At 39.8% G+C, this 14,131-nt stretch overlaps 2 protein-coding genes across 2 annotated transcripts; both read right to left on the minus strand.

The window, feature by feature from the left end:
• Positions 1-210: 210 nt before the first annotated feature.
• fpgt (fucose-1-phosphate guanylyltransferase) lies at positions 211-3,867 on the minus strand. Its single transcript, XM_061033264.1, has 4 exons — positions 3,685-3,867; positions 3,394-3,561; positions 3,204-3,296; positions 211-2,238 (listed from the first exon to the last, which is right to left on the minus strand). The coding sequence occupies exons 1-4, from the start codon at positions 3,758-3,760 to the stop codon at positions 824-826; spliced, it is 1,752 nt and encodes a 583-aa protein (XP_060889247.1). The 5' UTR covers positions 3,761-3,867; the 3' UTR covers positions 211-823.
• Positions 3,868-5,497: 1,630 nt separating this feature from the next.
• Positions 5,498-13,987, minus strand: acot11b (acyl-CoA thioesterase 11b). Its single transcript, XM_061033266.1, has 16 exons — positions 13,766-13,987; positions 12,631-12,829; positions 11,789-11,858; positions 11,264-11,324; positions 11,072-11,173; positions 10,846-10,981; positions 10,603-10,756; positions 9,989-10,108; positions 9,687-9,825; positions 9,521-9,576; positions 7,507-7,573; positions 7,321-7,404; positions 6,769-6,902; positions 6,383-6,514; positions 6,035-6,161; positions 5,498-5,897 (listed from the first exon to the last, which is right to left on the minus strand). The coding sequence occupies exons 2-16, from the start codon at positions 12,818-12,820 to the stop codon at positions 5,688-5,690; spliced, it is 1,782 nt and encodes a 593-aa protein (XP_060889249.1). The 5' UTR covers positions 12,821-12,829; positions 13,766-13,987; the 3' UTR covers positions 5,498-5,687.
• Positions 13,988-14,131: the final 144 nt, after the last annotated feature.

Here is a 14,131-nt window from a genome sequence, read left to right on the forward strand (position 1 = left end):
TTCAATTGGGATTATTTTATTTTTCTAATATGGATAATACAGTAGTTCCCAAACCACACCTGCTAATTATTGCGATTAAATTGACAGCTGAAAGGAACAAAAACAGTTTGATTTTGATGAAAAATTACAATTTCAACATTGAAAATATGAAATATAAAAATAATATATATACATATAAACATTATAACAGTTTGAATTTATCTCAATAAATTAGAACAACTATTTCCTGCATTCAATCAATCAATCCTTTCTCACTCAGCATGTTTACATTTTAGCCATTGCTTTTACACCACTACGACGCAGTGAAATAAAACCCGCAGCCTTACTATCAGCTGCTCTCAGTGAAATGAATGCCAATTTAGTGGTGAAGATAAATGCATTTGCATCTCCTTTGGATTCAGGAGGGACATGTTGAAAACATGGCTATTGTGTAAAACATGAAGAACAGCATATAGACATTCAAATGTGAGTTAAAGCTCAATTTTGACTCCCTAATGTTGGTGTATGTATCAGACTTTGTAATGTTAGAAGAACTGAACAATGTTATGCATGTTGAATATTTCTCTCTCTCTTTCATTCTTTTCTCATTCTTTGATTTGTGGCTCTGAATTTGTAGCAGGATTCTGTGATTGCTTATATAGCTATCTTTATTGTCTCTGAATGTAATCATACTGACTTTTCAGACCAAACAAAGGAAACCATGTGATCATTGAATGAACATACAATATATATAATATATCAGTGATTTACAGCCTTATTAATGAGGTCTTTTAAACAAACAACAACAAAAACTCTCCCATAATCCATATTAAGAATACTAACATCAATCATTTGATTTTCTCTGTGTGATGTCATCATTAAGTCCCTTCCTGAGCGCCAGCATCTCTTGAAGGTTCTTACACAGTAAAGACTCTTGCATGGACATGAGCTTTGTGTCTCTGGGTAAGCTGAACTTCGAGCTGCTCAGGACAGCTTGTAGCATCTCCACAGACATCAAGAATGATCTTTGTTGATCTGAGCAAACAGGAAACAAACAAGCGTTCCACAGACTACAGCTGGATGGATCCCCAGAGAACCTGAGGGCTTCGCTTTTCAGCCCCCAGCGAGACAAACACTTCATCAGGCTGAAACCACAAAGTTTCAGCTCCTCCATGTATGCAGGAGCTCCCACGCCGTGCTTCAAGTCATCGTTTATCCCAAAGAAGACAGTCACAAATTTACTTTGATTCTTATAATTAACACACAGTGAGTGCATGAAGACTCCATCAGGTACTGAGAGGCCTGGACTGACCCGGCAGCTGCTGACAATAGAGCCCTTACCTACAGAAACTTCTGCACCTAGTCTGGAGTACTCCACCACTGACCCAGCCCCCACAGAGCAGCCGTTGTCGAGCAAGCTGTACATGACGCAGCCTCCTGAGGAGCTCTCAGAGTTCTGACTCAGGTGTACGCTGAAAGCAGATGTTAGCAGACCCAGCTCCCTCCTCAGCGCCACATCCTCTGTGAGGTGAAAGAGGTATTCAGATGTGGTTCCAATGTGATAAAACTTGGAGTTGTTCAGTAGAATGACATTCAAAGGAGTCCCTTTCAGATGACGGAAGATCTTCTGACGGATTTCCACCAGACTGCTCTCCTCTTTGCTAACATTTGCAGTGTTGTTGGTGTAATCTATGGTGGCTTCAGGGCCCAGTGCTTGGAGAAAGTCCCCGTATGCATCGATCTCACACTCCAAAGGCCCCAGCTCCTTCAGCAAAGTAAGAAGAGACTTTGCGGTGTCAAAGTCGACATAATATGTGCTGTCTGTGTAGACAAACTCTGTGTCCGAAAGAGAACAACCACTCCGCCTTTCACAAACAGCTCCACTGTCTCTCATCTTCTGGATGCTCGGCTTGTGCAGGAAGCGGCGACATGAGACGTTCTCCATTTCGGTGTTTTTACAAGACGTTTCATGTGAACGCAACACAAACACTCCATGCGTAGTGCCGATAGACAGAGGGGAGGGGTGGGCTAAAGCTGTAAAGCCAGGTTTGTCAAACCGAACGCTCTCGTCCTCTGAAATACTGTAGAGCTCTATGTCGTCCGCACAGGTCACCAGCACACCGGGCTTCATGTGAAGAGGGAAATCCACGTACATGGTCAGTTTGAGCTCCAGCATCTGGTAGAGAGGGTCACCCAGCGGAAGGGCGGTGAAGATCTTCCCCAGGGCGCTGGCACTGGGCAAACGCTGACTCCACCCGCCTGGAAGAATGCACATTGTTGAATACAACAGGTGTAAAAAAAAAAAAAAAAAGATATCGGAGAACTTTCCATTAACATCTTAACTTAACTTCAGAATAAATTGGCAAAGAAAAATATTTAGTTAACTTTAGGTTTGACTTTAGATTGTGACACTATTTGTAACAGCTAAATGAAAAGTCAGATGTAGACACTTTGTTGGGAAATCCCAAGAAGCTCAAATTAGAAAAATGTTGGAAAACATTTTAATCACATAAACATTACAGATTTTTTTGCGATTTAAAGAAAAAAATCTGCCAGGGTTAATTGGAGGATAATTCCCTGTTGTAGAAAGAAGTGGATAAGCAACCCGCTTGTAGGGAGTGTGTGCAGTTATTGCGTGTGGTGTTGTCATTTGGACTGCGTGAGAAGTCACTTTGTGGTGATAACATTATGTTAAAGGATACTTTATTTTTTGGGCAAGGGGCTTAAACAATTCACATGCTTTAATAGATTTTTAATTCCTTTTTGAGTAAATAATCACTCCTTTATTTATCCTTATGGAGGACATCACAGCAAAGTAACTCAGGGGAAGAAAGGTTTTGGTCAATTAATCAAAGAAATTCACTGACCATCGTTTCTGACACAATTTTTTATCCTTTTCAGTTTTTACTTAACGAAAAAAAAAGAGGTAGTGGTATTTTGCAGCTGGTACCAGACAGACAGGTGTTGCTTTATTCGTTGTTTTTGTCCTGATGTGTGTCCAATAAGCATTTGTCTCTGTATCATTTTTTTTTACACTTTTTGATTTGCTCATTTTGATGAAGCACCTTGGTCAGCTCACACTGTTTTAAATATTCTATAATAAAGTTAATCACCAGCCTTATTAAGGTCTTTGTGATTATTAGATATTCAGAACAACATTCAATCATAAAAAATAATTTAATTGTAATTGAAGATGAGCAGTTAAATCAATAGAAATCTCAAACCTGCATGGATCAGTATGACTCTCAGTGTGCCCACAGCCTTCCCATACAAGTCAGTCAGCTGCTGCAGAGAGTACAGAGTGGACCCTCCATTACCTTCAAAACACAGGGTCATGTAAGAAACAATAATCATGCATTGTTTTTGTAATCCCCTAAAAATCAAACAGGGGACAAGTGGAATTAAAATGCTCACCTATTTTAGATCCAGGAGGATCAGAGAAGACCTTGTAGTGAACACCAAGGGGAAGCTCTTTTCTGTTCACTTTGTCTGAGATCTGCAGCTCGTAAGCTTCTCTCTGGCTCTCATCCACAGCGGTCACAACCACCACATCCCAGAACTCCCCAGGCTGAACCTCCCGACCTGCAGCCACACAACGACCAGCTGGTTATGTTATTATTTTTTTTTTTTTTACAGTCTATGGCTCGTACAGGCTCCAGGATTTAACTGAACTACACGAAAGAGACCAAACAATGTAACACTCACCGCGCAGATAGCTAAACTTTCTGAGTTTTTCTCTCGTTGCAAGTCGTAATTTTGTGCTACATTCCTCCTGGCTCATGTTGACGCTGCAAAATGACTTGAAAATAAAACACTTCACTGTGGGGTGACCGGCCACACGCAGCAAACCCTTCTTCTTCAGACTCTTACTTCCGGGTTCAATCACGTGATTAGTTGTTTTTTTCTCTTGAGTGGCGTTAAAGTGAAAGATACAATCATCGCGACACAATAACATACTTTCCTGGAGGGAGTAGCGCGTTTTCTTCGTGAAATAAAAACTGCAATAAGAATTCAGACAAAGTAAAACATCTTCGAACATGGCATACTTATCTTATAGTCTATAATAGATTATAAAGAATATTCTTTTTTCAACACTGACATCATGTTCATTATTATCAGATGTGAAATAGCAAAATATATGAAAGCAACTTCTTCGAGTTGTGCCAGAACAACAAAAATATTTTAACAACTTCAACCACATGATTCTATCATAATTATCCAATCCCATTATTTGTGAGTTGAGTTTTTTCTTCAGTTCCGGTTAAGATAAAAAAAATAAAAAAAGACTAGAATCCAAAGAGGCAACAGGTAGTAGTTTAAGAGCAAATGAAGATGGCCAAAAGAAATGGCAGTACTGAAGTGTTAAGAGCCAGAGAGACGTCATGGCAGGTGCAGGGTGCAGGGTGCAGGGTGCGGGGGAGAAGCATGCAGCACTTCTGAATCAGAGGATGAGGAGGATGGTTTAGGAGTGGGCACCGATTTTGGGCAGCTTGCCTCACAGACTCGAGTCCATACACCAAAATAGTACACATCAGACGCTGTTCAGTCGCATGCAGAGCAGTGGGAACTGGCAGTGTGCAGGAAGCTGCCAGCCAAGACACATGATCCTCTCATCCAGGGATACTTTGGACAGATTTATTTCACAGGATTACTGACTGCTTTGTGTCCGACAGCATTTCACTTTTGGTTACAGATGCATTCCCTTATGTTGTCCGGTCCAGGAAGCAGCGTTAGCATAACAGGATCATCCTGGAACAAGCACAATACCTGGAAAGCAAAGCAAAGCTACCACCTCTGTTACACCCACAGTCAGAGGCTCACTGTTTCACTCCATTGTGCCCCTCTGCTGGCTAGTGCACATGTCACAACACTAAAAAATCACAAGCTACAGTTTTAGACAGTCTCCTTCATAAAAACAGTGTTAGGAATGAGAGGAATGCAGGGTGAGGGAGGTGAACACCAACACAACAGCTGACATGAGCTTAATCTGCTGGTCCGTTGTGTTTATTGTTTCAGTTCATTCAAGAAAAAAAAAACCAGCTTGTTATGTGCAATACTTGGCCATTTAATGTGTACTTACAACAATCAGTGCACGAGTTCTCCTTTAAAACATACATTTATTATCTCAAAATACAACAACATCCTAAATATACATCAAAGGTAACTTATAATTTAATTTAATATAAACCTTATTCAAGAGGTAGAAATACACTAAGTTTATCAAAAGAGGCTGATTCAAATATCTCAGCATAAACTAGTGTCATCGTCTTATTAGTTTATGTAAAGACAATAAAAACGTGACTGTGTCAAGGGAACACAATGTTAACACTGTGTTTAATACTTGCTACATCTTTGTACCAAAATATGATTCAGTGATTTGTAAATGAGTATAATAAAGAAGATTTTGCACAATATCTTTTCTCTGATAACACTTCAGAGGTTTAAAATCTAACATTGTGCACTCTTACTCTGTACATATTAATCTCGCTAGAAATGTGAATTGCTTTAAAAAAAACAAAAAACCTTCACAGTGTATTTCTAAAGCCTGTCTCAGAAAGAAATCTCTCATTTATGGGAATAGAAAACATACAGGGAGGGCTGAGATTTACAGACTTAAAAAGAATACAAATACATTGCAGTGGCACACTCACATTCAACCATGGCTTCTTCAAAAAGCAACTCCACTACAGAGGAGAAATTAATCCCTCCTACTGATGCTTGTGCTCCTCGTTTAAAGAGAGCTTATCAGCACAGTCATGTAACAGTGCAGAGGATGGAGCAACCACCAGGCTGTCCCTGTTGTCCTCTAGGAAGCGGCTGCAGGCAGAGAAGGCGCTGTAGAAGCTGGAGGAGAGGCCGACAATGTCTGTGGAGATGTAGGGGAGGACGCCTGGTGTGGCCTTGTTGTAGTACGTGATCTGAATAAAGTTAAAACATCAGGTCACAAGTGCTGCAGTAAATAAATGCATCTTGTTATGACTTAGTTTTGCAGTTGTTAATCGTACGGGGTGCAGAAATGTGCTTATAGCAGGTGTTTGTTAAACATTTGGCCAACCTTGGTGACAGTACTGGACTCTTCCCAGATTGTGAAGCCAGCACAGAGCACCTCCCCCCTGGTGTAGTCCTCAGTGGGAGGGTGAGTGGGCAAAGTAACAGACCGCAGAGCAATAAGAAATGGGTCCCTGAGAGGCACAAAACAGCATAGCATCATGAAAACAGAAGGCAGTAACGCAATAACTTAATCAACGGTTGCATAAATATATAAAATCCCTAAATATATAAGAGTCAGAATATCCAGAAATATATGATCGTGAAAAAGAAGAAGAAAAGCAGTGAAGAGACAAACAAAACATGAAATGTTAAGTTCAGCCCTAAGTGTTTATTATGTAGTATGTTACAACACCTGAAATCACATGGTTTCCTCCTCGATGCCAGCAAGATAAAGTCCTGGCCTTTGCCCCCTTTACTTATGGACGGTGTAGCTACACGATAAAGTGTGTCTTCTTCATCCGCATGGTTGATCACCTCACACTCCCTGCAACAGCCACAAAGCAAAGAGCATGTGTTAACATAGAGATAGAAACATGTAACCAACCTATCGCTCTGATGTATGTTTCAGCTCTCTGAATTGTCATCACCAGCCAACATGACTGTTGTGGCATCAGAGTTTGAGCATTTCATATGTGCTGTCATAAAAATCAAGCAGGAATATCCTGGTGTCTAACATTTCTTTGATAATATTAGTTACGACAGCCTTATTATTTAGCCCAACATGTGCAGGTTACTGACTCATAATGCCGATCCCACTCTTTTCTCCTCCTCAGGTCCGACAGTAGGAGGAAAGTCTGCTCTGCTGGTACGCCAACGTGCATCTCCACCTTAAAACACAGCATGTGGTTCTCCTCCAGTGTGTACAATCTCACCTAAAACATGCAAAAGATTCACAGAGAGTGGGTGGGCTATATGTGTATAACAGGAACTTGTAAAAGGTATTGAAATGTACCCACATAAATAGAGTCTGACTATTGAATAGTGGCTACATAAACATCTGGTACATTTGTACATTTTGAGGATGACTAATTTCAGGAGAACATGTATGAATTTATAAAATGGACCCATGGACAGTAGTAGACCAGAAGTATGTCTAAACTTTCAGTTTTTTCCTGCGTCTTCCTGCAATATTCCTCAATTTAATCCAAGCAAAATGGGCCTGTTTCCAGGTCAGCCACAGTGACTGTGCAGCCTCTCCAAAATAATACCGATCAGCATGCAGGGCTGAATCACAACAGCTGTGACAAGTTATCAAGTTATATCCTGAAAGATATTACAAACAACACTGACCTTGTTTTTCTCAGAAGTTAAAACCCAGTTGTTCCTGGTATCCATTAGTTTCAGTGCAGATACATTATTGTAGCTCAGGTACATCTGAAAACAAAGGGCTCTCCTGAACTCTTGAACACAGTGGCAATATCTTATAAGCCTACAAAAACATTGAAGCCTCTGTTGGCCAGAACAAAAAAAGCAAACCTGGTTACTTGGATCCCAGGGCACAGACAGAGGCACTTCGGTTTGCTTGCAGGAGATGATGTATTTTCTGTAAACATGAAGAGGACAATGATTGACATTCAGATCTTCAAAACCTGACCAACATGAACTTTTTCATTGCAGAAAAAACACATTTTGTATTCAAACCATGGACTGAACATTCAACTTGAGGCCTGTATTTTACAGTGGAACAATGAACTTATTATGTGTGACAGACTGAGCACCAAAGTCTGCTCAGCTGTGACATGCTGCACTGCCAAGTCATGTGGATCAGGATTGTAAACAATGGATTCTGGACAAACACAGCAATGAAGGAACTGTTCTGTAATACTTACTGCATCACATACTACACTGTATTTTTTTTCAATATATTTGATGTTTTTGTAATGTGTATACCAACGTCCTTCTATGGTGGTGTTAGGTTCTATCATTATTACAGTATTTTGAATATTTGTAATACATGGCAGAAACTTTCAACATGAAATCAGTAATGAAAAAAAGCAGTTTTTAGTATTAATAGTTGCCTTTTGAATCATTACAATTCCGAGCCATGTTCAGCCAACATATCCATTTTATCATTTGAACTAGTAACTATTCTAAATGAGCATTTCTTTAATTCATTTTTAAGTAGTCACAGTTTTAATTCTGGATAGCCTCAATAAATCTCTTTACGGTTACATTTTCATTGTACAAACCTGTAACTTCATTAGCACTAGGGTACTTTCTGCATTAACTTCTATTCAAACTCAGTAATGTTCAATGATTTTGAATGATGTGTTTTGTTAATGAATGTTTTGTGAAAGATTATATAAGATTACTCTTCTTTCTGCTCCTTTTCATTCAAGATTTGAGGTTGTATGTTGTATGTAATTGTATTGTTTGGTCAATACAATTAAGAGCACTGCCTAGGTGCGCCTGAGCAAGGCACTGAAACCCCCCACCAGCTCAGGAGCGCTCCGTGTGGGCACCCTGACATGTCTCCATTAGTGCCATAGGATCTTGTTTGTGAATGTTTGTGTATTTCAGCCTATGTGTGTGAAGCATGTCTCAATTAACAGAATGTTTGAAATGCCAAATATGTGCAATTCAATTCTTATAATAGATGTTATAATAGTTTAGGATTTTTCATTCGTCTTTATTTTATTTTGACTTTTTGTTTTCAACCTTAGTTGAGTTTTAATTAGTTTGTAATGCTGGTTAATTAGTTTAGTTTTTATGCTACTTTTGGTGAAGTTTTTTATTAGTGTTAGAGTTACTTTTAGTTGTTTTTTGTCTCTGTACTGTAAAAGGCTCAGAGAAAGTTATCAGGGAACTTCTTCAGAAAATATCCTGTAAAACATTGTGTGAGTAAAGCTATGTGTGTCACTGAGTGTGTTTGTGTCAAGGACGAGAACTAAGGACATTTTCTCAATCATTTTATTTTATCTTAGTTAGTTTGGTAAACACACGATACCGTTTCAGTAAGTTCTCATATTTTGGTAATGCCCCGTTTTTATTTTAGTTTCAGTTAACAAAAATATTTTTGAAATTTGAGTTTTTGTTAACAATGTCAACTTGATTCCTACTAGTTCAAATGATCACTGTTGACATCTACAATTGTACTGACTGTATGTGCAGAATTGTATATCATACATTGAATTCTATTTATTACGTTAAAAGAAAATTACATTTTTGACGAGTTAGCTTGGAATTCTAACCACTATGAATGTATTGATAAATAACAATAACACTCAGAAATTAACAACAATGTTCCAAACATCTGTAATACAATTTAAACCAGTATGCTTTTAGGTTAAAACAAACTTTTTGTTGTTACAAATAGGAACTTCTAGAGGAGTAGATGACAATGTTGAGAGTCCTTTGAGAGCTTTTTTGCCTATGGACCAATACCTGCATTGCAAACAAAATTTAAATCTGAAATAAACCATGGGAGCTCTATCATTTATATTTAAGCTGCACATGAACTAAACCTGCTGGTTTGATGGGAGACACTTACCTATCAAGCCGAATCTTCTTTCTTGCAATAGCTTCTTGATAACGTCTTTTTCCATCCTGTTAAAAAAACAACAACAATAATATTATCTTCAGAAAAAAGATCCCTGCTTTGTAAAGTGTACTGTTAACTAAAGACTCTAAAGCAGCAGGACACTCAGAAAACTCACCACAGGCTCAGGTCGTATCCGTGGCAGAGTGCTTGGCTTCCTGTCACTGTCCAGCACCTCAAAGGTCATAAAAGCACTATTTATATGACGTAGAGGTTCCCCACCCTGGTAGGCCTCAGCACACACTCCTACCTCCATGCTGGAGCACACCATGTACGTAAGAATGTAGGTTCACCAAAACATATGCATACACACAAACGTACAGAATATGCACGCCTTGGCTACAGATATCTGTTGAAGTAGTAAATGGACACAATCATGAGATGAGCTAAGAGTTATTTAGTCGTTATGTGTAGACTCACCTGTGTTTGAAGGCATTGTTAACAATGGCCTTAAGTACCAATCGGTCACCAATATGAGACGGGCCGCGAAAATGGAACATGTCTATGGACCTCAGTCTTGGATGAGCATTACACAAGCGACTGAAGATGGGGGAAAAAAAATAGTTTGCAGTAAGTCTAGAGTGTTTTAAACCTCAAGTTGATCACACAGATTTTGGACAAGCTAGCAGTTACAAAGAAATTCAGTTGATTTGTTATTCTGCCTATAGTAATAAGAATATGAATGAGACTCTACGTGAGCTAACACCTAGCTCTGTTCAAAGGTAACGATTATCATCAACCAGTATCTTTGTAGCTCACTGATGACCACTGCTGTCTTGTTTGTTTCATCTCGACAAATTGGTTGTACACCGGGTTAAGTGTGGCACTATTTCTTTACCTGGTGCAGTTTCTGGATTCTCTGATGGTTTTTTAAGAAGCGATTGTGCTTGGCCAAAAAATATCGCTTCACATACCTGCCCACAAATCCACAATCCTTGACTTAAGAAGTATTTTTGATGCCAGGCTACTTCTTCCCGCTTGTTTCCAGTTCTCAAAATAAGCGTGAGAACAAAGGAAAAACACTAAGAATATACCTTGCTGCAATTGTTGCCACGTTCTCCATCCAGGCCATGATCTGGCCCCCAAAGGTGCTGACTTGGTGGTTGGCATGCGGCGGGAGCACCAGCTCCACACTTTCCACTCGTGTCCGCTCGGCTGGCACAGCTTCCTGAAACTCCTGGCACTCTCCTGTTGAGAGCAAGAAAGAAAAAGAGCTTTAGCGGTGCAGAAGTTTGGCAAAGTGCTGTGTTACAAAGCATGGTGTCTCCAGTCTGTACCCAGCTGAGCTGTGCTGCTGCTCAGCAGGTCTGTAATGATCTCAGCGTGGATGAGCCTCATCCTCCTCCGCTCTGCTGCCAGGCTGTACTCCATCTGCTCCATTTGTGTGCGAGGAGTCACCTGTTTCAGCTGAACCTGCACGAACAACACATACACAAACACAGAGGATGTTAAATCAGCTTTAGTGAAATAGTTTGGTCACTGTTTTTTGTTGCTATCCCTTACCTTCCCTGCTTCAGTTCTTCTTGCGACGAAGGTAGCAAAGGCATGACAAACCTTCCACAGCCTGGCAGTGTACAGGTCCTCACAAGTCACTAATATTCCCACCTGAAATGAACAGAGTCACACACAGTTATTTGATTCTTCTTGAATACAATGTCTGGTCACTCTGCTGACGTAGAAATACAGTCCACTAACCTCCATACTTGATGTGAAGGCTCTGTTGACCTTTGCTATGATATTGACCACCTTCCCCACCCTGAAGTGGACACACACAGAAGCTTCTCTTTACTATCAATATGAAGCCGTGATTACATTGTCAACACAATCTGAACCTCTCTATGATGACACATCAGGTCCATTTAGTGTCAACATCAGGCTCAAAACGTGTTTGTTCTCCAATCTTCACATGTCACTGTTTTTAACGGGTGAGAAATGTGAGCTAGGTAGCTTTAAGAGTTAGACTACAAGAATCCTTTATACATTAACACATTAATCTAAGGCGTTCACATGTTTTGATCATTTGATTGCATGTTTATTTTATACTAACTCAAGTTGATCATAACAGAAAGCAGAACAAAAACGATTTCTATTCCAGCTTTTATTGAATATGAACTGAATACGACCTATCCCATCCTCAAAGTCAAAGAAACAGTATGATCTGACTGTTCCAGTCAGCTGGAGGAACACCTTGATAGAGAAACATTAAGGATAATGCCTTACCCTATGGTGTGTTCAAAATGGATGTCATCCACAGATGCAGTGATACAGGAACAACCAGCATGTCTCTCAGCTGGGAGAGGAGAGGATACACACATCATTTAGAAGTGCAACAGAAAGTCACAAAGCATCACGCAATGTGAGACATTATGAGCTGTAAATGTGTTCATCTGTAGAGGTACACTGGAATAATCCATATCAGTAAGTCTTCCTATTGAGTGAAATCATATTTCTCTACACAGCATCATAATACATTAATGTCTATATGTTAAGCTTCCAGGAGACATTATACATGTGCAAACCATCACAGGTCATTTAACATCATCTATGCTGCGCTAACAAGCTCTAAAATATTCTCTGATTTGATAATTGCAAATAAATGTGCAGGACTTCTTGGCACATGGCAGTTTTGGACTTGTAAACTCAGACCATTTTTGCAAGATTAGTTTTTCCTTAATTCATGTCATAAATATTAAAAATCCTTGCAGATACAGTACTATCCATAATGCCAACTCTTTGTGATTAAAAAGCTGTGAAGTCGATAAGACTATCATAGCTGAGTATAAAACAAGAACATTTTTTTGAGGGTGTGTACATGTGTTTCTATACTCACACATGGGAGCGCAGGAAAGGTAGTAAGACTCTTGCTGCAATGTCCATCACAAAACAAAGAGCATTGTGCACATCACAGTTTTAGTTTTGAAATGGTCTGAATATAAGTTTTACTGCATGTCCACTTATTTCTGCTGTGAGCTTTTAGTGGACATTATTGGATAGTCTTGGCTTCTGGTGAGTATCAATACAACAGTTATAATGTATGAGATGTTTCTTTGACTCTCTCCTACCAGACAAGCAGGCTGTGGAGTCCATCCACTTCAGCAGCTGCCCCACACTCAGCTCTCCACAGTGGTTTGCGTGACATGGCAGCACAATCTGACTCATCTTGACTTCAGTGGGGTTTCTGTATGTTTCCTCATTCTCCTGAATGAGCAGAGGGTCCTGTGTGGTGTCTGCATAAATACCCTCTGACGTCATAATTCCAACCTACACGGACAAAAAAAAACAGGAAATATGGTGCAAATGAATTTAATGGAGACTCAAATACCAAGGCACAGGTATTATAATTACAAGGATAACTTGTATTAGAAAAAAAAGAATGGTTGCAACATCAGAAAAACGTACAGTAAAACCTATAATGTCACTTATTAGTTAATTTATTGATGTGTTTTTAATATGTGGATTCATGAGAGCATTCTAAAACTCAGGAGTTCATTTGAATGACTGCATTTCATTGATGTACTTGTTATAAGTGACGGACAACACGAAGAGTCACATCTGTACAATGAAACTTTTGTCCAAGGTAAAATATGCATTTTGTTGTTAAGTAGTCTGCAGCACAATTTGAACCCATCAAATCAGTGACTCGGCCTAGGTCTATGTTGTATGTTAAATCTAAGGGACCTACAGGTTTATCAACTGTGTTTGAAAACACAGTCAATGCACTATTGACTGTGCACAACATAAGACGCTTTGAATAATCTGCCAGTCAGTTGGTGGTCTGAGAAATTGCTCAACATTTTCCAAGGATCAAGAGAAACATGAATAGCTTATTCATATAATGACGTGACGGGCTGGGACTTGTCTTTTAAGTGCAGATTAAATCAAGCTGAAATAGAAATTATTTCAGGAAACAGACACAATTTGTTAAAGCACGCTGCTATGCTATTCGTGGAAACAATTTGTTGGGATTGAAGTGTTTGCCCGTAGTGGGGCTCAGTGTGGTCACCTGTCATTCCTGTTGTTGATGACAGGAGCTGCAATGACCTTTAACATTGACTTCAAGAGAAATGTGACTGGACGTGAAAAACGAACATGGGAACTTACGCATGGTGCCATCAAAGCCTCTTTTATATTCTGCAAGGCATGTCGTGAACTCAAACAACCTATATGAAAGTGAAAAACAAAATAAAAATGTCTCACCGAGTGTAAAAGTTCCTGATATCGGTGAAGTCGAGACAAGTCCTTCAAATGCCAATCGACGTCGGCAATACAACAGCTGAGGAACAGCAGCACCCAGTAAGACGGACGGTGGCTCTTTTCACTTCCCTCAACAACACAACTTATTAGTAGTCACACACGTGCACATACACGCCACAGCTTTACCAAAGAGTTTCGCTGCTAGAGAGAGAGAGAGAGAGGGAGAGAGAGAGAGAGAAAGAGAGGGGGAGAGAGAGAGAGGGGGGAGAGAGAGAGAGAGAGAGAGGGGGGGAGAGAGAAAGAGAGGGGGAGAGCGAGAGAGGGAGAGAGAGGGGGGAGAGAGAGAGAGGGAGTGAGAGGGGGAGAGAG

Source organism: Labrus mixtus, chromosome 3 (genome assembly GCF_963584025.1).
Source record: "Labrus mixtus chromosome 3, fLabMix1.1, whole genome shotgun sequence".
Lineage (NCBI taxonomy): Eukaryota > Metazoa > Chordata > Actinopteri > Labriformes > Labridae > Labrus > Labrus mixtus.

Excerpts from the sequence above, each read along its gene's own strand:
- fpgt (XM_061033264.1), bottom strand. The coding sequence starts at position 3,760 with ATGAGCCAGGAGGAATGTAGCACAAAATTACGACTTGCAACGAGAGAA. Across the intron at positions 3,562-3,684 it reads AAAGTTTAGCTATCTGCGCG|GTCGGGAGGTTCAGCCTGGG; the intron begins GTGAGTGTTACA and ends GTGTGGCTGCAG. Across the intron at positions 2,239-3,203 it reads AGTCATACTGATCCATGCAG|GCGGGTGGAGTCAGCGTTTG; the intron begins GTTTGAGATTTC and ends GCATTCTTCCAG.
- acot11b (XM_061033266.1), bottom strand. The coding sequence starts at position 12,820 with ATGACGTCAGAGGGTATTTATGCAGACACCACACAGGACCCTCTGCTC. Across the intron at positions 11,174-11,263 it reads CCTTCACATCAAGTATGGAG|GTGGGAATATTAGTGACTTG; the intron begins GTTAGTGGACTG and ends TGTTCATTTCAG. Across the intron at positions 7,574-9,520 it reads AAGAAGATTCGGCTTGATAG|AAAATACATCATCTCCTGCA; the intron begins GTAAGTGTCTCC and ends TCATGTTTACAG.